The sequence below is a fragment of the Scyliorhinus torazame genome, chromosome 3 (assembly GCF_047496885.1).
Source record: "Scyliorhinus torazame isolate Kashiwa2021f chromosome 3, sScyTor2.1, whole genome shotgun sequence".
Taxonomy (NCBI): Eukaryota; Metazoa; Chordata; class Chondrichthyes; order Carcharhiniformes; family Scyliorhinidae; genus Scyliorhinus; species Scyliorhinus torazame.
The window spans coordinates 216,971,792-216,995,956 of record NC_092709.1 but is presented as its reverse complement, the minus strand read 5'-3'; the positions used below and the strand labels follow the sequence as shown (position 1 = coordinate 216,995,956).

The window sequence follows — 24,165 nt, the reverse complement described above, 5'->3', positions numbered from 1 at the left end:
CACCACCGGGCTTGTGGTGTAGTTCCTCGGTGAGAACGGCAATGGGGCTGTCACCATGGCCTGTAGGCTAGTCCCCCTACAGGACGCCCTCTCTAATCTCTTCCACGCCGCTCCCTCCTCCTCTCCCATCCACTTACTCACCATTGAAATATTAGCGGCCCAATAATACTCACTTAGGCTCGGTAGTGCCAGCCCCCCCCTATCCCTGCTACGCTGTAAGAATCCCTTCCTCACTCTCGGGGTCTTCCTGGCCCACACAAAACCCATGATGCTCTTTTCAATCCTTTTAAAAAAAGCCTTCGTGATCACCACCGGGAGGCACTGAAACACAAAGAGGAATCTCGGGAGGACCACCATCTTAACCGCCTGCACCCACCCTGCCATTGACAGGGATACCATATCCCATCTCTTGAAATCCTCCTCCATCTGTTCCACCAACCGCGTTAAATTTAACCTATGCAATGTGCCCCAATTCTTAGCTATCTAGATCCCCAGGTAACGTAAGTCCCTTGTTACCTTCCTCAACGGTAGGTCCTCTATTTCTCTACTCTGCTCCCCTGGATGCACCACAAACAACTCACTTTTCCCCATGTTCAATTTATACCCTGAAAAATCCCCAAACTCCCCAAGTATCCGCATTATTTCTGGCATCCCCTCCGCCTGGTCCGCCACGTATAGTAGCAAATCGTCCGCATACAAAGATACCCGGTGCTCTTCTCCTCCCCTAAGTATTCCCCTCCACTTCTTGGAACCCCTCAACGCTATCGCCAGGGGCTCAATCGCCAGTGCAAACAATAATGGGGACAGAGGGCATCCCTGCCTTGTCCCTCTATGGAGCCGAAAATATGCAGATCCCCGTCCATTCGTGACCACGCTCGCCACTGGGGCCCTATACAACAGCTGCACCCATCTAACATACCCCTCTCCAAAACCAAATCTCCTCAACACCTCCCACAAATAATCCCACTCCACTCTATCAAATGCTTTCTCGGCATCCATCGCCACTACTATCTCCGTTTCTCCCTCTGGTGGGGCCATCATCATTACCCCTAACAACCTCCGTATATTCGTGTTCAGCTGTCTCCCCTTCACAAACCCAGTTTGGTCCTCGTGGACCACCCCCGGGACACATTCCTCTATTCTCATTGCCATTACCTTGGCCAGGACCTTGGCATCTACATTTAGGAGGGAAATAGGTCTATAGGACCCGCATTGTAGCGGGTCCTTTTCCTTCTTTAAGAGAAGCGATATCGTTGCTTCAGACATAGTCGGGGGACAGTTGTCCCCTTTCCTTTGCCTCATTAAAGGTCCTCGTCAGTACCGGGGCGAGCAAGTCCACATATTTTCTATAGAATTCGACTGGGGATCCATCCGGTCCCGGGGCCTTTCCCGCCTGCATGCTCCTAATTCCTTTCACCACTTCTTCTACCTCGATCTGTGCTCCCAGTCCCACCCTTTCCTGCTCTTCCACCTTGGGAAATTCCAGCCGATCCAAGAAGCCCATCATTCTCTCCCTCCCATCCGGGGGTTGAGCTTCATATAATTTTTTATAAAATGTCTTGAACACTCCATTCACTCTCTCCGCTCCCCGCTCCATCTCTCCTTCCTCATCCCTCACTCCCCCTATTTCCCTCGCTGCTCCCCTTTTCCTCAATTGGTGTGCCAGCAACCTGCTCGCCTTCTCCCCATATTCGTACTGTACACCCTGTGCCTTCCTCCATTGTGCCTCTGCAGTGCCTGTAGTCAGCAAGTCAAATTCTACATGTAGCCTTTGCCTTTCCCTGTACAGTCCCTCCTCCGGTGCTTCCGCATATTGTCTGTCCACCCTCAAAAGTTCTTGCAGCAACCGCTCCCGTTCCTTACTCTCCTGCTTCCCTTTATGTGCCCTTATTGATATCAGCTCCCCTCTAACCACCGCCTTCAACGCCTCCCAGACCACTCCCACCTGGACCTCCCCATTATCATTGAGTTCCAAGTACTTTTCAATGCACCCCCTCACCCTTAGACACACCCCCTCATCTGCCATTAGTCCCATGTCCATTCTCCAGGGTGGGCGCCCTCCTGTTTCCTCCCCTATCTCCAAGTCCACCCAGTGTGGAGCGTGATCCGAAATGGCTATAGCCGTATACTCCGTTCCCCTCACCTTCGGGATCAATGCCCTACGCAGCACAAAAAAGTCTATTCGCGAGTAGACTTTATGGACATCGGAGAAAAACGAGAACTCCTTACTCCTAGGTCTGCTAAATCTCCACGGGTCTACACCTCCCATCTGCTCCATAAAATCTTTAAGTACCTTGGCTGCTGCCGGCCTCCTTCCAGTCCTGGACTTCGACCTATCCAGCCCTGGTTCCAACACCGTATTAAAATCTCCCCCCATTATCAGCTTTCCCATCTCTAGGTCCGGAATGCATCCTAGCATCCGCCTCATAAAATTGGCATCATCCCAGTTCGGGGCATATACGTTTACCAAAACCACCGTCTCCCCCTGTAGTTTGCCACTCACCATCACGTATCTGCCCCCGTTATCCGCCACTATAGTCTTTGCCTCGAACATTACCCGCTTCCCCACTAATATAGCCACCCCCCTGTTTTTCGCATCTAGCCCCGAATGGAACACCTGCCCCACCCATCCTTTGCGTAGCCTAACCTGGTCTATCAGTTTCAGGTGCGTTTCCTGTAACATAACCACATCTGCCTTAAGTTTCTTAAGGTGTGCGAGTACCCGTGCCCTCTTTATCGGCCCGTTCAGCCCTCTCACGTTCCACGTGATCAGCCGAGTTGGGGGGCTTCCTACCCCCCCCCTTGTCGATTAGCCATCACCTTTTTCCAGCTCCTCACCCGGTTCCCACGCAGCTGTATCTCCCCCAGGCGGTGCCCCCCCGCCCATCCTCTCCCATACCAGCTCCCCCCTCTCCCCAGCAGCAGCAACCCAGTAATTCCCCCCTCCCACCCCCCCCCCGCTAGATCCCCCGCTAGCGTAATTACTCCCCCCATGTTGCTCCCAGAAGTCAGCAAACTCTGGCTGACGTCGGCTTCCCCCCGTGACCTCAGCTCGCACCGTGCGACGCCCCCTCCTTCCTGCTTCTCTATTCCCGCCATGATTATCATAGCGCGGGAACAAAGCCCGCGCTTCTCCCTTGGCCCCACCCCCAATGGCCAACGCCCCATCTCCTCCACCTCCCCTCCTCCCCCCATCACCACCTGTGGGAGAGAGAAAAGTTACCACATCGCAGGATTAGTACATAAAACCCCTCTTTGCCCCCCACATTCGCCCCACCACTTTGTTCGAACGTTCTTTTTAATAACCCGCTCATTCCAGCTTTTGTTCCACAATAAAAGTCCACGCTTCATCCGCCGTCTCAAAGTAGTGGTGCCTCCCTCGATATGTGACCCACAGTCTTGCCGGTTGCAGCATTCCAAATTTTATCTTCTTTTTATGAAGCACCGCCTTGGCCTGATTAAAGCTCGCCCTCCTTCTCGCCACCGCCGCACTCCAGTCTTGATAAACGCGGATCACCGCGTTCTCCCATTTACTGCTCCGAGTTTTCTTCGCCCATCTAAGGACCATTTCTCTATCCTTAAAACGGAGGAATCTCACCCTATGGCTCTGGGAATTTCTCCTGCTCTCGGTCCTCGCGCCATCACTCGGTATGCTCCCTCCACCTCCAACGGACCCGCCGGGGCCTCCGCTCCCATTAAAGAGTGCAGCATCGTGCTCACATATGCCCCGACGTCCGCTCCCTCCACACCTTCAGGAAGACCAAGAATCCTCAGGTTGTTCCTCCTTGCGTTGTTTTCCAGTGCCTCCAGCCTTTCCACACATCGTTTCTGATGTGCCTCCTGCGTCTCCGTCTTCACCACCAGGCCCTGTATATCGTCCTCATTCTCGGCTGCCTTTGCCTTCACGACCCGAAGCTCCCGCTCCTGGGTCTTTTGTTCCTCCTTTAGCCCTTCGATCGCCTGTAGTATCGGGGCCAACAGCTCTTTCTTCATTTCCTTTTTGATCTCTTCCACACAGCATTTCAAGAACTCTTGTTGCTCAGGGCCCTATGTTAAACTGCCACCTTCCGACGCCATCTTGGTTTTTGCTTGCCTTCCTTGCCGCTGTTCTAAAGGATCCACTGCAATCTGGCCACTCTCTCCTCCTTTTTCCATCCGTATCCAGGGGGGATTCCCTTCTGGTTTACCGCACAGTGTTTTTAGCCGTCAAAATTGCCGTTGGGGCTCCTATCAAGAGCCCAAAAGTCCGTTTCACAGGGAGCTGCCGAAACGTGCGACTCAGCTGGTCATCGCCGCACCCGGAAGTCAAAATTCTATACAAGTTTAACATACTCTGTTGCTTTTCAATAATATTCCTCTAAAAATGATTCTCAGTGCTTTCTTTGCTATTTTACGGCCTTATAAACCTACATTACTAATTTAATGACTTATGTATCTGTATCTTGGATTCCTTTGTTCTTCTTCCCTATTTAGACTCTTAATTTTTATAATAACTTAACAAACTGCACCACCTCATGTATTAAAATGTATTTCCCAACTATTATGCTGGCCAGGTTGTGGTTCTATCAATTTGTGAAACCCGGAACAAAATATTAACATGTAAATGGCCAGGAAAATGATTACGGACAAAATTAAGTTTTTATCAGCGTGATGGTAAATTGCAGCTTACGCCAAATGCTGTAACTGCAGCAGCACATATTTGTATCACCCATCGTTCTTTTCCTTTTTTCTTAAATTTATTCACCAGATGTGGACATTGTTTGCAAGGTCAGTATTTATTGCTCATCCCTAATTGGTGTGATAAGACAGTGGTGTGCTTCCTTGTTTTGCTGTGGTAGTTTTCTTGTATTCTTTGTAGTGGTTTGATATTACTGAGTGGCTTGCGGGGCCACTTAGAGGGCCGTTAAGAGTCAATCATATTGGTGTGGGACTGGATTCATACAGCCACAGGATATTGAAGACATTAGCAGTTGGGCTTTTACGACAATCCAAAAGTTTCATAGTTATTTTTACTAATATCACCTCTTTTAATGAACAGAGTTTTAGGTGCAGAATTCAAATTCACACCGCCAGAGTGGGATTTGAACACAATGTTCTTTGGCTTGCTGGTTTAGTAACATAACCTCTATAATACTGTTATCAATATCTTTTTTTTAAATTTAGAAATTATTAAATCACACAATTTTTTTTTTCCAATTAAGGGGCAATTTTAGCGTGGCCAATCCACTTAACCTGTACATCTTTGGATTGTGGGGGTGAAACCCACGCAGACATGGGGAGAATGTGCAAACTTCACACAGTCAGTGACCCGGGGCCGCGATCGAACCCGGGCCCTCAGCGCCGTGAGGCAGCAGTGCTACTGTGCCGCCGTACTGTACTCAATATCGACTATGTATCATCTAGTTACCCTCTCAGGATATCCCACAAAATCAGTTAACCCCTGGTTGAATTCAGTAATTCAGTCTGGAATGGAGTGCCAATGAATTACCATGAAAGTCACTTTGATCTGACTTTGAGGTTGTTTGTAGATGATGAAAACAGAGACACCAAGCATGATCAGGAGTACAACAAGAATCGCTATGCTCCAGGGCGCCGCAGAAATAATTGCTTCAATGGCATAAGTAATCAGCACACTCAATGCAGAAATTATAACAGCTGAAAGAAAAATAAAATAAATTAGAGTAGTCATTTAAGTAATGTGTTACATTTAAGTGCAAGCATTTTAAGGTTAAATTTTGGGTCACCTTGCCTGTCAGTCATACACATCAGAAAGTTGTGGGTGTACAGCTATGATTTCATGATATGCATTTCATTGAGCCAGGGTCTCTGTGCCAGTACACTGCAGGGAATTACCGTCCCCCCACCCAACCTAACAATATGTTAGGGCATAACTTCCTGGTTCCCCTGTGTCGCATTTAGGGGGTGCCCCAATGGTGGACTGGGGATCCCTCTTGGAAATTCCCACATAAGGGTAAACCCAGCAATTGTTCAGAAATGCTAAGTTCTCCTATCAATCATGCTGGGTTGGGAACCATCTGATGGAAGCAATTTAATTTTTTAATTTCAAATGGTTTTACCCTGATAGTTACTCTGAAAGAGTTAGGGGAACATAATCGCTTCTAACTACTTAACACTCAGACCGAGCCTTGCATGGGACACCCCCCACACACACACGACCACCCCAGTGGGTCCCCCATGCCACCCCCACCACCCACCCAACCTGACATCCCCCATCCCTACCCCAGCCTGGCCCACCAGCACCACCCCACCCCCCCCCTCCTCTTGGTCTTGACCCTCCCTTCAAAACTGAAATGAGCAATCCTAAAAATTCCCAGGACTGAATTTTTGTAAAGGCAAAGAGCCTCATCATTGTTATGAAAATGACTGTGAAGGTTCACATCTGGACGTCCCACCCTCGAACACGGCTCCTACCATTTTCCAAGGAGGGCAGAAATGGGGGTTGTAAGTCACACAACTGTGGTTCTTGGAAGCAGCTGCCATATAAACAGCAGCTGTCTCAAGGCATGTTGGATTTTTGCCAGCTAGGTGTGAGTAACATGGGGTGGGAATTTTTGGTCCCACCCGCCTCAGTCAAATTGTCTATCCTACCAGGGATGATTCCCGTGGTGGGCGGGACTGGAAAATTCACCCCCAAATGTGTTCAGATTGGACCTGGTAGGAGCAGGGCTAAACCTTTGCAGAGATTCTGAATAGGTGGGGTACCCTTTCAGAGAGATATGGTACCCTTTTGGATATGGCCTCAGGACATCTTTGGGAGAGGTACACTTTGGAAAAGGTATGGTGCCCTTTGTGATCGTTAAAATTAGACCTAAATATACGTAGACATTGCACAAACCGATTGGCACAGTCACACTCATCGGAACTATCAAGCTCATAGGAAGGAACAAAAGGATATGCCAAGCTCTCAAGACATTAAAAACTCCTGCCCTTTAAATATTTGAATTAAACGCTGTCTGTAGTGATGAAAAAAACAATGTGTTGACATAAGCTTGAAGGTTATCTACTGGATTAGTGCTGCATGGCTGATTTCACGGCCGGCCGTTATCACAGTGTGGTGCGTCTCAGTTCACAGTTTGAGTGACCTCTCCAAGCAGTTACAGACTTTTTGAAGTGGGACTCCAATGCTTATTTGTATAAGGAATTAAAGAAAGTTAAATGTAGTAAAAGGGTTTTTTGACGTAAGGAGTTCTTTTTTTTAATTTAAAAAAAATACTTTATTGAAAATTTTTGGTCAACCATCACAGTACATTGTGTATCCTTCACACAATAATATAACAGTATAAATAACAATGACCTGTTTTATAAACAAAGAATAAATAATATATAACAAAAACGAAAACTAAAACTAAATGGCAACTGCCTTGTCTCAGATAAACACTCTCCAAAAATATGATTTAACAGTCCAATATACAATTATTTATAGCAACGACCTATACATATTATACATATATATTAATAACCCTGAGACTCTTTCTGGTTCCTCCCCCCCCCCCCCCCCCCCCCCCCGGGCTGCTGCTGCTGCCTTCTTCTTTTCCATTCCCTCTATCTTTCTGTGAGGTATTCGACGAACGGTTGCCACCGCCTGGTGAACCCTTGAGCCGATCCCCTTAGGACGAACTTAATCCGTTCCAGCTTTATAAACTCTGCCATGTCATTTATCCAGGTCTCCACCCCCGGGGGCTTGGCTTCATTCCACATCAACAGTATCCTGCGCCGGGCTACGAGGGACGCAAAGGCCAAAACATCGGCCTCTCTCGCCTCCTGCACTCCCGGCTCTTGTGCAACCCCAAATATAGCCAACCCCCAGCTTGGTTCGACCTGGACCCCCACTACTTTCGAAAGCACCTTTGTCACCCCCACCCAGAACCCCTGTAGTGCCGGACATGACCAGAACATGTGGGTGTGATTCGCTGGGCTTCTCAAGCATCTCGCACACCTATCCTCTACCCCAAAAAGTAAGGAGTTCTTTAATAGACACTTTATAACTTTCTTTTATTTCACCTCACCATCATTTCTGAGGTCTGCCTATGATGGATCCTGGCGAGTTGGCATGATAGGTGTAACGGCAAAAGTTGGTGGTTGGGGGTGACGGGGGGAGCATGGGGTGTCATGGGTTTGCGCCAAGTTGGCAAAGGGGCTATAAAGGGCCATGGGGGATGATTGAGGGCATCAGGTGGCACTGGATTTGCATGGATGAGAGGTAAAAACTGGAGGGCTGTTCTATAGATTTTTTTAAACTTCCACACGGTGCCGGTGCATCAAGGCAAGCCTTCCTCCCAGCCCACTTCCACACCTGGCAGAATCCACACTCACTCCAGGGTCACCCGCCACAATTCCAATTTTCACCAACACCACTGCAACCCCCCCCTTTGGGACCAAAGGTTTGGAGCACCTTTCTCTTGGCTCAGATTTGCTGAGCTGGGAATTGTTACGACTCTGCATTTCCAACCCAGGAGCAAATACTCAGGCACTAGTGTTTCTCTGATTCCTCATTTGCCTGTAACCATTCCCATCTGATTGATGTGATAAATACAGAAAAAGAGGGGGTGAGTTTTCATCCCCGTCCTTGGGTATGACAGGAGTCAGCAAGTGAGTGAAGCAAATAAGGCCGAGATGTTTACAATTATCTTCAGCCAAAAACAATGAGTGCACAATTCTACAGAGCCTCCTAACCATCTCAGATGCCAGTATCTACCCTCAGTTCACTCCATTTGACATTTATAAGTGGCAGAGTTGCAGTGGGTATATTGTCATGTTTAGTTTGTAATGCTTCTGTGAAATGCCTGCAAATTATTTTGGAAATATTTTAATCATAATTTTTAACAATTTTAATGCAAAATATACCAAAACAGAGTAACAATAAAGCAGCCCGCCTTTCCTTACAACAGTAAATTTAGTTACTGAGCCCCCCCCCCCCACAACCCTATCCCCCCCTCCTAACAGCTAACAGTGACCAGCTCTTTAAAATATATTATAAACGGCTGCCATCTACAGTAAAACCCTTCCACTGACCCTCTCATGGTAAACCTAACCTTCTCAAGGTATAAAAACTCCATCAAGTCACTTGGCCATGCTCAGGCGCTTAGCGGTGTAGTTAACCTCCAGCCTAGGAAGATTCGCCTCCTTGCTATCAGTGAGGCAAAAGCCAGGTTATCTGCCCCGCTTCTATCCAGAGTTCTGGCTCAACTGAAACCCCAAAACCCACCACCAATAGACAAGGCTCCAACCCAATGTTCAGGATTGCTAACATAGTCTCAAAAAAGGACCTCCAGATGTCCGCCAGCTTTGAGCACGACCAGAACATGTGCACATGATGTGCCAGGCCCCCAGGTCACCGATCACGTCTTTCATCCACCCCTTCAAAAATTCGATTCATTCTAGCCTTCGCGCGGTGTGCCTGGAACACCACTTTCATCTGGATGAGACTCAGCCTCACACAAGACGAGGCTGAGTACACCCTCTTCAGTGCTTCACTCTAAACCTCCTCCCCCAAGATCAGTTGCAGCTCCTTCGTCCACTTTGCCTCAACACCCTCACAGAGCACGTCTGCTCCCCCACCATCCGCTTGTATATATACCCAAAGTGTTGGCCATCTCCAAATCAGAGCAGGATAATATCCCCTCGAGCAAGGTAGAAGGCTGCTTCACCGGAAAGCACTTTTTGACCCAGCTGCGCACCTGGAGATACCTGAACCCATCAGCCTCTGTAAGCCCATATTTTTCTTTCAGTTCGCCATGGCTAGTGGACCGACCTTCTAAATATGAGTCTTTCGCTAAACCTTTATCCTTCCATTCCCTAAATTTCACATCTGACCTAGTAGGTACAGATGGGGGGTCATCTAGAGGCAGCCCTCAAGTTAAAATATTGGGAGAGTTGCTTCCAAATTTTTAACATGGCCACCACTACCGAGTGTTTCTTCGGTACCACCGCAACAGAGCTGTTACCAAAGCCGCTAGGTTTGCTCCCTTCACAGACTCTGCTTCCACCTCGACCCAAAGCTCATCCGAATCTCCGAGCCACTCTCGCACTTTTTCAACACTAGCCATCCAGTAATAGTACTAAAGTTTTGCAAGGCCAAGCCTCCTAATTGTCTCTCCCTCTGGAGCAACGTCCTCCTGATCCTCTGACCCAAATAAATCCAATCACCAGTCGTCCAATCTCTCTGAAAAAAGCCTGAAAAGGCTATAGCACGGGAGTTGACTGCAGCATCATCCACTACTGTTGCAGTTGGTGCTGTAACAAACTGGCTTAGTGCAAGGGCATGCTTGAGGAGGCAATGCTGACTGTGAGCTCAGTGAAAGCCACATTAATCCTCGGTTTATAAATTCTCAAAAAAGGATCCTCCTGTAGTTGTCCGTTATGGATGGCATTAGTGACTGGGTGTCTTGTGATAAATGAACACTGCATCTGGATTTGAAAAAATAATCTCAACAGAAGAGTTTGCATCACTTAATCAGATCCAGCTCTCAGTAACTGCCTATCATGCTGGTTTCGGTGAAATATTTATTTTGAACTCAATGTAAAGTTGGAGTAGCTGTCAAAATTACTGCTGCACTTTTATGGTAACAGCCCTCTACATTGGGTGGTTAAATAATTTGTTTCCTGCTCAGGAAAATAAAAACAGAGGATCACCAGCTCATTGTTCCAGAGAACGTGAGTCTATCTATCACAGCATCTATCTCTTTGAATTACCTAGCAGGTACTAATTATTTTGTGAAGAAGTGCTCCCGGGGATCAATATTGAATTTGCCTTTAACAGCTTGTATCTGGGTCTCCTCGTCCTGCAGGCCTGGCTTTGATAAGAAAAACCCTCCAGCTTAATCTTTTCTAATCCATTTAGTATCATACAACTCGATAATGACCCCCATCTCTTTTGCTTTCCTTTAAGGCTAATGAATTCAAGACTTTAGAACATTCCCTCATAACAAAGTCCTCTGATGCTTACAGAAAAAAAAATCAGCCTTATGGTTTCTCTCTGCCAGGTAATGTGATGTTTCCCTCGTGACTTGGTGACCAGAACTGAATAGAGTACAAAGAATACTCAAGATATGAGGCCTGACGGTCTGAAGTGTTCTAGGTTCTGATTATGCAACCTCCAACATTGGTGCCCAGAATGTGTGGTTTTCAGGGCACAACTAATTCAAAACACACTGAGCTGACTGCGTGCAATTTAGTGGATTCAGATAATTTGCCGTTAACATAAACTCCCAGCACAACTTTGGCTTTGTTGCCAGCAGTGAACCTAATGAGGTAAAGTATTAAAGCTTAGAATTCAAATTTAAAAGAATGCAACCCGCTTGCAGTTAAATGGCTGCATATTGTGGGAAATGTAATATCAGCCTACATAAAGTTTCACAATTAATTTGAAATGTTTGCCAGCTTTTGGTTAGGTTATGTCCAGGGTGCGGGGGAGAATGAAAAATATATCAAGACATGAATGTTCATAGGAAGGATGAATAGACAACACACGTACTCCATGAGTTAATACTAAATCAAACAAGAGTGCAATTGAAAAAGACTGACATTCGACATCTTCAACCAATGCACAGCAGCAATAAAAGTAAACAAGATGTCAAACTATACAGGTAATTATAGTAAAAATAAATCAGGGAAAGTTGGGATCAAACTATAGCCCAAAATTCCTTGATCTGGAAAGGACAGATTTTGCACTTATGATGGGAAGGGAAGGAACACGATCGAAGATGGGCTGGATCTGACTCAACCAAGGTTCAGATCCAAGTTGGGTAGAATCATACAACCTCTACAGTGCAGAAAGAGGCCATCAAGTCCACACCGACCCTCAGATAGAGGACCTCACCCAGGCCCACACCCCCACCCTGATCCTGGAAACCCAGCAACCTCACCCAACCCTTTGGGCACTAAGGGAAAATTTAGCGTGGCCACTCCACCTAACCTGCACATATTTGGATTGTGGAAGGAAACCAGAGAACCGGAGGAAATCCACACAGACACGGGGAGAATGTACAAACTCAGCTAAGGTTGGAATTGAAGCCGGGTCCCTAGCGACAGTACTAACCACTGTGCCACCGTGCCTTAAATTCCAGTTTGGAAATATGAGTGGATCTTCCACCTGTGTTTCCTATATCAAGAGGGGTTCTTGTGCTTCTTTGCAAAATTCCTCCTTTTACATGTTGAAATCCCTCTGTACAGCCCATGCCAGCTGAAAACCATATGAGTATTGTGAGGCATTCTAAAAGTCCCAAACATTCGCTGGGGTAAGGTAATGTATCCTAAAGTGGATCAATCATTTTCTCTAATTTAAATGATGTGGAGATGCCGGCGTTGGACTGGGGTGAGCACAGTAAGAAGTCTTACAACACCAGGTTAAAGTCCAACAGGTTTGTTTCGATGTCACTAGCTTTCGGAGCACTGCTCCTTCCTCAGGTGAAAGGAAGGAGCAGTGCTATGAAAGCTAGCGATTCAAAACAAACCTGTTGGACTTTAACCTGGTGTTGTAAGACTTCTTACTCTAATTTAAATGGCTCCAAAGGGAAATGGAGAGTTTGAGCAACAAAAAACCCAGTGATTTGAGAATACCAAGGAACTCCACTCCTACTTAGAAGGACAGGCTGACTTGGACTGGGGTGACAGCTGCTTATGCAGCCTTTCAGGTGCCTGTGGCCCAACCAGATGTATAAAGAACCCCATCATCAAAATTTGTTTTGGACCAGAATTTCCTGTGACTGTTTTTTCACCTTGGCCTTTTCTAGCATTGCCTTGTGGAAAAGAGTTTGTGTGAGTCTTTGGTATATTTAAATGCAAACGTGTGGGACCTTGATCGTTTCCAGGAAATGGTGCATATTTGATTGCATGGACCAAATCTGTAAGGGGATTAATGGCGCCTGCCTGAAGGAGTGCTGGAAAACTATTAAAGTCCCTTGATAGATTTTAACTCTAATTGAATCAAGTCAGGTCAGTAACAAATTATTGAAACTTGTAAAACATTTAAGGGCCCAAAGATATGTCCTAGGCTTGTTACTTGCCAGAGAGGTCAGCAAATTGGGGCAGACCGCATTTCTGTTGGGTCTCCACTCCATGGAGAGAATGTTAATATGCTCCCATTGGGAGTTTTGTTTTTTTATCTGCTTTCCTCAAAAGTGCAACAGGCTTAAACCTCTAGATGTACTTCTGAGACTCTAGGGTGAACTAACTTTCCCTTGCAATCATTTTGGGGCCTTTAATGCTCATAATGGAATGTCTACTGACTCCCAGGTGTTGTGAGTTCCACTGAGTCCACCAGACAACGTACTCAGTGGAATTTTATCGAGGAAATATAGGACACCACGCCCCCTTCCCCTCCCCACCTCTACAGTCAACCTCTAGACATGGGTGGAGGGGAGTGAGGGAATGAGTCACTACAATTTCCCAGGTTCCTCTCTATAAAACGGAATTCCAGTAGAACATGATTCTATCCTATTTTCCACTCTCTGCACATTAGCAGTTGCCCTCAAGGCAAAACCTCATGCCTCAAATTGAAGAATTCAATGGTAAGCTTGGCTTGATCCAAAATTATTAAAAATCTCTGTAATTTAACAGAATAGTGTCACAAAATGAGTGCTATGTTTCCTGGTGACGACAGTGCAGAAATTAACATGACTGTTCACGATGAAAAAGGTTTTCAAATTTTACCTATAAGCCCAACACAACCGTACACCACAGTTGCTGTTTGTTCTGTTGGGATCATGGAGGGATTCAGCAATGACGAACATCTGAAGTCTTGATTTTTGAGCATGGTCGTATGAGAATCTGATTCATTTTCATCCAAATCACCATCTTCCTCAGCTGTGAGGTCCTGTCTTTCTGAAGGGCATTTTTGTTTTGTGTAGAGTGAATCTGGTTGATACCTAACAAGTTTAAAAACAAAATATAATTGTTAATTCCAGACAGGTGAGCAAGATTAATGACACCGCATGATTTCATTAAGAATATTTCATTATTACCCAACTCTTCCCAACTGAGCCACACCAGCCCCACCCATGTCGGCAACCCCCGCACTTGAACAGAGAACAAACCCCCCCCCCCCACCCCTTCCATCAGGCAACCCCCTACCTCACTCCTGTTTAAAAAAATAAATAATTTTAATTCAAATTTTCACAAAATATCAACAACAAAATACAGAGAGAAAAGAACAAATACCCCCCCCCCCCATACCCCTCACTCCTGTTAAGTAGCCCACTCAAGGCCTCCAACCATTCTTCCTCCCTCCAGTTCCCCCCAACCAACCCAACCATCCATCCCTAAAGAGTAACAAAAGGGACACTCACCATCGTTGCTCCCCCGCAAAAGCCTGCCTCCGAAAACTCAAAACCAAACACTTTAAAGAGCACACAAAACTTCTCCAGAGTTCAAGGTCCTCACACTCCTCCCAGTCCATTGTCTCTCATAAATTCCACCGCTCCTCTGGCGAGTCGAAGTAAAGCTCTCGCTTCTGGAAAGTCACCTAGAGGCGGGCCGGGTACAATACCCCAAACTGCACCCCCTTTTTGAAGAGGGCAGCTTTAATCTAATGGTCTGCCTGGCCCATCTAAGGATCTTCTCCTTGTCCAGAAAGCAATGCAACCGCACCACCATCGCCCTCGGGCGGTTCGCCCGCCTGCGGCCTCCTCCTCAGCGCCCTGTGTGCTTGATCCACCTCCAGAGGCCAATCAAAGACCGCCTCCTCCATCAATTTCTCTAGCATCCTTGCCACTTACACCGTGGCCTTCGCACCTTCAATGCCTTCAGACATCCCGACAATCCTTAGGTTTTGCCTTCTGGAGCGATTCTCCAAATCTTTTAACTTCTCCCTCAGCTTTTTCTGGTTCTCCCACATCACTCCCATCTCAGCCACCAACGAGGCCAACTGCTCCTTGAGCTCCCCCACTGCCTCTTCCACTTTCTGGATCGCCAGGCCCTGGGACTCCAGCCACTGCTCCACTCGCTCAATTCCAGATCTCAGCAGCACTCCTTATCCGTGGATCGATCCACCAGCCACACCAGAGGAGTACTACCTACCCGAGGCACTTCTGCACCTTTTGCCCTCAAATACTTTGCCCTTCAGGCATGGAAAAGACCGAAAAAATACACCTTGAGCGGGAGCCACCAAATGAGCGACCACTCACTCCATGGCCGCCACCGGACGTCAGTAGATTTCTTCACCTGTCTTACTTCTCCAACAATCCATTTTGGAATGCATGTGGGTGAGGTGTTCTGGACAGTGATGCACTATCAATTACCACAAAGACGAGAGTAGTGGAATAATCGAGGCTTTATTGAGCAAAGATGTTGTGCCTCCTGTAGCTGGAACCAGAATGGCTGCAGCACCGGCGAGAGCACACATTTATACGCCGCCTACTGGACGGAGCCAGCAGGCAGGGATTTACCCATGTACCTCTACTATACATGCAGTGCCGTAATACATGTAATATACTACTAGTGGTGACTACCACATTCACACCCTGTTAAAAAAAACAGTCCGGCGGGGGTGGTGGAAACATTACAAGTTAAGTCTGTCGGGGGCCTTGACCCTCCTCTGCGATCACCTCAGTACTGGTGGTGATGTGGGCGCCGACTTTGTCACCTGTGACTCCGGGAGCGTGTTGTCCTTGTCTTCGTCACCCCTGAGTGGAACCAATGGGAGGACGGATCCTATTGGGGCGGGGGCTGCGGTGAGGTTTGCTGGAGGGTGTAGTGATCTGTACATCTGTACATACATCTGCACATACACCAGGGACTGCAGACAGATGTAACAGCCCCAGCATCACTAGAGAGCATCAGAGATGGGTATAAAAGGTCCAGCCCAAGGTAGGATCCGCCTCTTTCAGAAGCACAGGGCTAGTGAGCAGCAGCACACAGAGACAGTTCAGCAAAGGCAGTTTACCTTAGTTTCACTGGTCATACCTCTTGACTGTATTATATCTAGTTAAGCTCTGGAAACAGAAAAAACCCATTGAATAAAGTATTTGTGTTAACTGGAAGTCTACAATCTTTATTCTGACTGAGAGAATAACATATGGTACCACGAGTGATTTCAGAAAGCTAGCTAGACACCAGCAAGAGAAGAAAAACTTAAACTGGATATTCGACTGTGGAAGATGTCGCAGCAAATGGATCCTCGACGACTAACTGATTCGACGGAACTAGTTGGAACTCCATGGCAGCTGGAAACAACCGGTAATTTAAGTTATAACTGGAAAATGTTTGAACAGATGTTCCAAATATTTATCACAGCTAATGATTTAAGCGTTGCCTCTGACGCAATGAAAATAGCCCTACTACTCTCAACAGGAAGGCATGAAGCTAGAGAAATCTATAATTGCTTTAATTACTTAGAAGGTGAAGACAACACCAAATTAGACGGTTTACTCAAAAAATTTGCCATACGCTGTAACAGTCCGGCTGGTGCGATGCTGGAAAGATTTAACTCTTGTCAGAGAAATGGAGGGCCCATCTCTGATTTTATTACTAATCTCAAGTTAATACCACAAGGCTGTGATTATGCTGATTTCAGAGACACTGTGATAATGCACCAATTAATTTCTGGACTATCTGATAAAAATTTGAGGGAAGAACTATCACAAAATAAGCATCTAACTCTAGAAACTGCTGTACAAAAATGCCTTGCTTATGAACAAAAACAAAATCAATACTGTCAGTCTTTACAAACACAGAATCAGTGTCTAGAAAAGATAATCGGAAAAAACGTCGCCAAAACTTACCACGAGGCAGAGGCAGGATTGAAGGAAGTTCTGAGCGGCAGCCATCTTGAGAAAGGAGCCGCACATGCGCAGTTGCGAAAAGCGCGCACAGTACAGGAAACTCAGAGTGCGCATGGGCAATCGAGTCCGACGCATGACGTCACGAGCGTCATGTCGTCAGAGGACCAGGACCACGCCCACTTAAAAGGGAAATGCATGAAAATGAAAGTTGCAAAACCAAATTTTCTTGCCTCAAAAGACAGAACAATGCCAGAACTTACACCAGCAGTTGAAAATAACTGTCACAACACCCTGGAACAAGCAGTTAGCACCGCCCTCGAAGATGATATAGTCCTTGTAGACTACGACTCAGACAAAGATTTCATCTTGGAAGATGGCTACCCCAGTACCAAATCCGAACCGCAACTAGAGGTGTTGTACCGTGAAGACCCCGACGACGAGTTCTTCGGATTGGGGAATCTTCAGCCAGCATATATGACATCCCGACTCGTGAGTGCAGGATTATGCTGCGGCTGACGCCAAGAAACAGAGAGTGGTCCACGCACCACGAAGGGTCCCAGCCTCCACACAAGATGATTTATTCATTGAACATGAAGAGAACATTCACAACTCCGAAACAGAAAGCGATGATTTGTCCAACGAACAATACACACAATACTACTCAGACATGGCTGAGTTATTCGGAGATCCTGATCACAGCATCAGCAACACGGTTGAAAAGCTCAATACGACTCTTCTCATGGCAGATGAATCCAATACCATGGTGCCATGGCAGATCGTCAGTACATTGGATGACAGCAATACCCAAGACGAAGACGACGCCACACAGAGAGCACAGAACGACTCAGTTGAGAGAGCACAGGTCGACCATATAGCGAGAACACTGCACGACTCCACAAAGCGAGCGATGACAGATTCCACAGAGAGAGCGATGACAGACTCCACAGAGTGAGCGATGACAGACTCCACAGAGAGCGATGACAGACGCCACAGAGAGAGCGATGACAAACTACACAGAGAGAGCGATGACAAACTCCATAGAGAGAGCGATGAAGGACTCCACAGAGAGAGCGATGAAGGACTCTACAAAGAGAGCGACGCAAGCCTCCACAAACAGAGTGACGCAAGCCTCCACAGACAGTTCGGTGACAGACTCAAAAATGGAAGCAAGCAAATACTCCATAGCGAACGGCATGCATGTACAAGACCATGAAGATCTATCAAGCTTATTTGAGCCACCAGAAGAAGACACTGAATGTCTACCCACTGTATGTGAGACAAGTGACGAAGAAATCACAATTCCCATACAGGATGTGCAGGATCACAGCGAGACTGACATATCTCAGCTTGTCTGCACAGAAACACTCAATAATCAGAGGACGGCCACCCATGAGTCCAGAGAGACCACATCAATTGAAATCTTGAAGATTTTGACTCCAGAAAAGGAGCACAAAGAGATCACAGGTGATTCAAATGAACCTGAAATTACTCCAAAAGAGGAGCACATGGAAATCAATGATGATTCAAGTGAACCAGAAATGACTCTAGAAGAGGAGTACCAAGTAAACAAAGAAGAGGAATCGAATCCGCCACAAATGACTGATGTCACCAACATCAACGCAACATCAGATCATTCTCACAATTCTCAAGAAGATACGCTCAATGTAGCAGATACCACAAAGGACACTGACACCAATAACTGTGACAATGACTCAAATCATCCACATGCACACTCATTGAGCGCAACAAGAGCAACAAAAACCGCAAGAAGCAACCCAGAAACAAGCACGACAGGAAAAACAACAAGAACAAAAGCGAAAACAACAAAAACAGAATCAACAAGCGCGACAAAAAGAACAAGAACGACAACAACAAGAACGACACCGAAAACAACAAAGACAGAAACGACACAAACAACAACAATGAAACAACGATCTGTACAACATGGTACAACTCTGCACGTGAAGGACAATGCCACAGTACACTGCGAAACAATGACAAGACTACAAACATGCCATGGCATGATAAAGAATCTCACGAATACACATCTGCTCCAGAACAAACAAGCAAAACAGCTTTCACTAACGATGACATACAGAATCAATACCACAAACACAGGAAAAAGTCGAGGTCAGACAACGGTGCGACACAGAATCGCTACCCGCAATCAAATGGAACAGGGGAACAGGTGTCCACATCATTAAACGACTCATCAGCAAAGCAGCCAAGTCACGTTCCGACATCAACCTAGCTCTGTTATCGTACCGAGCAACCCCATTGAGCTCAGGACTGTCGCCAGCACAAATGCTCTTCAGCAGAGACGTCCGGACAACCCTACCGGCAAAGCAATTCCGAGACCCCGGCAACGCACCGGTTCTCGACGACATGCGGGCACTATGCTCCAAACAAAAACTGTACTACGATCAACATGCGATACCACTCAAGCCACTGACAATAGGTGACACCATCAGAATCAGGGACCCAGAAGGCGGATGGTCTAAGTCAGCCATGGTGATCAGGCAGGAGGCACCACGGTCCTACATTGTCAAATCATCTGCGGGAGTACTTTTTCATTGTAACCGCCGGGATCTATTAGAGATTCGACCTACAACGCCAGTATTTCCCACACTGGACTTGACCGAGTCCATTTGTCCACAGGACGTTCCTCGCCACACAATGCCAGACAGTACTCTTGATGACATCAAACCATCATCCCTACTACCACTGTTAAGACGCTCCAGCAGAAACCATAAGGCACCTGACCGGCTAGATTTGTGACGACACTTCAAGACACACACAAGACGAATATGGAAATTTCTCACGATGGACTCAACACAGTTAATTGTTGCTGTATTATTTTTATCATTTTCGCAGTGTGCAGATTTGCATATTCTCACCACTTGTTATGTACAGTTTTCTTGAGGCCAGTCTAGAAAACATGTCCAATAAAAGGGGGGGGGGGAAATGTAGTGATCTGTACATCTGTACATACACCTGCACATACACCAGGGACTGCAGACAGATGTAACAGCCACAGCATCACTAGAGGGCATCAGAGATGGGTATAAAGGGTCCAGCCCTAGGTAGGATCCGCCTCTTTCAGAAGCACAGGGCTAGTGAGCAGCAGCACACAGAGACAGCTCAGCATAGGCAGCTTACCTTAGCTTCACTGGTCATACCTCTTGACTGTATTATATCTAGTTAAGCTCTGGAAACAGAACAAACCCATTGAATAAAGTATTTGTGTTAACTGGAAGTCTACAATCTTTATTCAGACTTAGAGAATAACAGAGGGAGGGTGAGTGGCGCAGGGGTGAATGAGGCAACCGGGGGGGGGGGGGGGGGGGGGTGTCAGGTCGGGGGTCATGGGTGGGGATCCAGCGGGTGCCAGGTCCCGGACATGTAGGAGGTGGACGTTTTCGACCAAGGAGTCCGACTTATGAGTCCGCACATGCTTCCGAAGAGGACGGGTCCAGGAACTGTCAGCCATGTTGGGAGCGAGACCTCGGAGGTGGACTTCCTGGGGAAGGCAAACAAACGTTCATGAGGGGTCTCATTAGTCGCGGTGCAGAGGAGCGACCGGATGGAGTGGAGCACGTCGGGGAGGACCTCCTGCCAGCGGGAGACCGGGAGAATTTTAGACCGCAGGGCCAGCAGGATAGCCTTCCAGACCGTCCCGTTCCCCCTCTCCACCTGCCCATTTCCCCGGGGTTGTAGCTGGTCATCCTGCTCGAGGCAATGCCCTTGCTGAACAGGAACTGATGCAACTCATCGCTCATAAAAGAGGATCCCCGATCGCTGTGGATGTAGGAGTGAAGATGCTGTGGAAACTTTAATTACCATGGCAGAAGTCATTTTGGGGCATGGGATGGCGAAAGGGAACTTGGAGTACTCATCAATCACGTTCAGAGAGTGCGTGTTGCGGTTGGTGGAGGGGAGGGGCCCTTTGAAGTCCATGCTGAACCGCTCAAAGGGGCGGGAGACCTTCACCAGGTGCGCTCGATCTGGCCGGTAGAAGTGCGGCTTGCACTCTGCGCAGACCTGGCAGTCTCTGGTGACGGTCCTGACCTCCTCAATGGAGTAGGGCAGGTTGCAGGTCTTGACGAAATAGAAGAACCGGGTGACCCCCGGGTGGCAGAGGTCATAGTGGAGAGCCCGGAGTCGGTCCACTTGTGCGCTGGCACATGTACCGCGGGATAGGACATCAGAGGGCTCGTTGAGCTTCCCTGGGCGATACAAGATCTCATAATTATAGGTGGAGAGCTCGATCCTCCACCTCAAGATCTTGTCATTTTTGATCTAGCCCCGCTGTGTATTCTTAAACATAAAGGCGACCGACCGTTGGTCAGTGAGGAGAGTGAATCTCCTGCTGGCTAGGTAATGCCGCCAACGTTGCACAGCTTCCACTATGGCTTGGGCCTCCTTTTCGACACAGGAGTGCCGAATTTCGGAGGCATGGAGGGTGCGGGAAAAGAAGGCCACGGGCCTGCCCGCCTGGTTGAGACTGACGGCCAGAGCTACGTCCGATGCATCGCTCTCCACCTGGAAGGGGAGGGACTTGTCGACCGCGTGCATCGTGGCCTTGGCGATGTCTGCCTTGATATGGTTGAAGGCCTGGCGGTTCTCAGCCGTCAGGGGAAAAACTGTGGACTGAATGAGTGGGCGGACCTTGTCCGCATAATTAGGGACCCACTGGGCATAGTAGGAAAAAAACCTCAGGCATCGTTTCAGGGCTTTGGGGTAGTGAGGGAGTGGGAGTTCCATGAGGGGGCGCATGCGGTCGGGGTCGGGCCCTAGGACCTAACGACATAGCCAAGGATGGCTAAACGGTTGGTGCGGAACACGCATTTCTCCTTATTGTATGTGAGATTAAGGAGTTTGGCGGTCTGAAGGAATTTTTGGATGTTCGCGTCCTGATCCTGCTGATCGTGGCTGCAGATGGTGACATTATCTAGGTACGGGAAGGTGGCCCGCAGTCCGTACCAATCAACCATTCGGTCCATCTCTCGCTGGAAGACCGAGACCCCATTAGTGTGGCCGAAGGGAACCCTAAAGAAGTGATAGAGGCAGCCATCTGCTTCGAACGCAGTGTATTGGCGGTCCTCCGGGCGGATGGGGAGCTGGTGGTAGGCGGACTTCAGGTCCACTGTGGAAAAGACTCAATACTGCGCAATTTGATTTACCATGTCAGATATGCGTGGGAGGGGGTACGCGTCGAGCTGCGTGTACCGACTGATGGTCTGACTGTAGTCAATGACCATCCTGTGCTTCTCCCGAGTGTTTACTACTACCACTTGGGCTCTCCAGGGGCTGTTGCTGGCCTCAAAGACCCCTTCCCGCAGAAGCTGTTTGTCCTTCGACCTGATGAAGATCCTGTCCTGGGCACTGTACCGTCTTCTCCTAGTGGCGACGGGTTTGCAATCCGGGGTGTGGTTCGCAAACAGGGAAGGTGGATCGACCTTAAGGGTCGCGAGGTCGCATACGGTGAGGGGTGGGGGGTAGGGGTCCGCCAAATTTTATGGTTAGGCTTTGGAGATGGCACTGAAAGTCCAGGCCGAGTAACAGGGTAGCGCAGAGGTGGGGGAGGACGTAGAACCGGAAGTTGCTGAACTCTACGCCTTGGACGGTGAGGGTCGCGATGCAGTACCCCCGGATTTCCAGGGAATGGAATCGGGAGGCAAGGGAGATTTTCTAGGTGACGGGGTGTATCGGGGATGGAGCAGCGCCTTATCGTCGTTGGGTGGATGAAGCTCTCTGTGCTCCCAGAGTGGAAAAGGCAGGTCATCTCGTGCCCGTTGATCTTCACCGTTGTCGTCGCGGTCGCGTGGTTGCGGGGCCGGGACTGATCCAGGGTGATAAAGGCGAGCTGCGGCAGATGCTGGGAGGTCCCGGGCTGGTCAGCGGTGGCGGAGGTAGCAGCAGGCGATGAACGGCCAGACGAGCAGTGGTCCGGAGACATCGTCCAAAATGGCGCCGAAGATGGCGGCGCCCACGGGGCGCACGTGTTTTGTGAAGGGGAAAATGGCGGCGCCCGCGGGTCGCATGTGGGGGATGTAGGTACGCCGGGCCTGGAAACAGTGGCGGCGACCCGGCCTGGCAAACAGAAACAAAGTGTCCCTTCTTCCCACAGCCATTGCAGGTCGCGCTCCGCGCCGGGCAGCGCTGCCTGGGGTGTTTGTTTTGCCCGCAAAAATAGCATTTGGGCCCCCCAGAGTTGGTTGGCTGCCGCATGGCGCAGGCTTGCAGTGAGGTGGAGTCGGCAGCTGGTGGGGCCCACGATGCCCACGAGAGTGCCGCGCGGTCGGGGTGTAGGATTGGACATTACGGGAGGCCACTTCTAATGAATTAGAGAGCTGCCTAGTTCCCGCAAGATCACGCGTATCCCCTTCCAGTAGCTGCTGGCTGACGTCCGCAGACTTCATGCCCGTAACGTAAGCGTCTCGAATTAAAAGTTTGGCGTGCTGGACTGCTGAAACTGCCTGGCAGTTACAGTTCCTACCCAGGATGTGCAAGGCATGCCAGAAATCGTCCAGAGACTGCCCGGGGAGTTGCTGTCTCATGGCCAGGAGGTGCCTGGCGTATAATTGATTGACTGGTCGAACGTAGTGTCCCTTCAGGAGCTCCATCGTTTTGGAGTAAGTGGACGCATCCCGGATGAGAGGAAAAATGTCAGGGCTCACCTGTGAATAGAGGATTTGGAGCTTCTGCAAGTCTGAGGGTTCCTCAGTGGATGTTCGGAGGTAGCTTTCGAAGCAGGCTAGCCAGTGGTCAAAGGCAGACGTAGCGTTGGCTGCTTGAGGGCTCAGCTGCAGGCGATCAGGCTTGATGTGGAGATCCATCGTTTAAAAAAAATCTTTGCTCAATAAATTGATGCACTATCAATTACCACAAAGACGAGAGTAGTGGAATAATCGAGGCTTTATTGAGCAAAGATGTTGTGCCTCCTGTAGCTAGAACCAGAATGGCTGCAGCACCGGCGAGCACACACATTTATACGCCGCCTACTGGGCGGAGCCAGCAGGCAGGGATTTACCCATGTACCTCTACTAAACGGGCAGTGCCGTAATACATGTAATATACTACTAGTGGTGACTACCACAGACAGTCAGAGCTTTCTGGGAAATGTTGAAAGCACTAAACCTGTGAATAGGTGCTGGTTTGTGACTACTTCTACTTTTAATGCCAAGTAATTGAGCAAACGATTTTCTTTCTGCAGGGAGTTTGTTCACAAAAATAATTGCATGAACTAAAATTGAATTTCCTCACTCGTGTATGTCCAAATGTCCTCTGATCACAGTGGTGAAAAACAGGAATACTGTCCATTGAATACAAGATATTCACAGAGGCATAAATACTTACAGGGAGTCCTCACAAAGTTGTTATTGTGTTTCTAAAAATCACAACTTTAAAGTGAAACAACATTAAG

At 48.2% G+C, this 24,165-nt stretch overlaps 1 protein-coding gene across 3 annotated transcripts in view; it reads right to left on the bottom strand.

Moving 5' to 3' along the window:
- slc7a2 (solute carrier family 7 member 2) overlaps nucleotides 1-24,165 on the bottom strand; it is a 240,689-nt gene that overhangs the window by 17,424 nt on the left and 199,100 nt on the right. For all 3 annotated transcript variants that reach the window (XM_072496865.1, XM_072496868.1, XM_072496866.1), the window contains exons 9-10: nucleotides 13,672-13,886; nucleotides 5,489-5,655 (exon numbers count right to left, since the gene is read on the bottom strand). In XM_072496865.1, coding sequence (XP_072352966.1) covers nucleotides 5,489-5,655; nucleotides 13,672-13,886 — 382 coding nt within the window. The remainder of the gene's footprint in view (nucleotides 1-5,488; nucleotides 5,656-13,671; nucleotides 13,887-24,165) is intronic.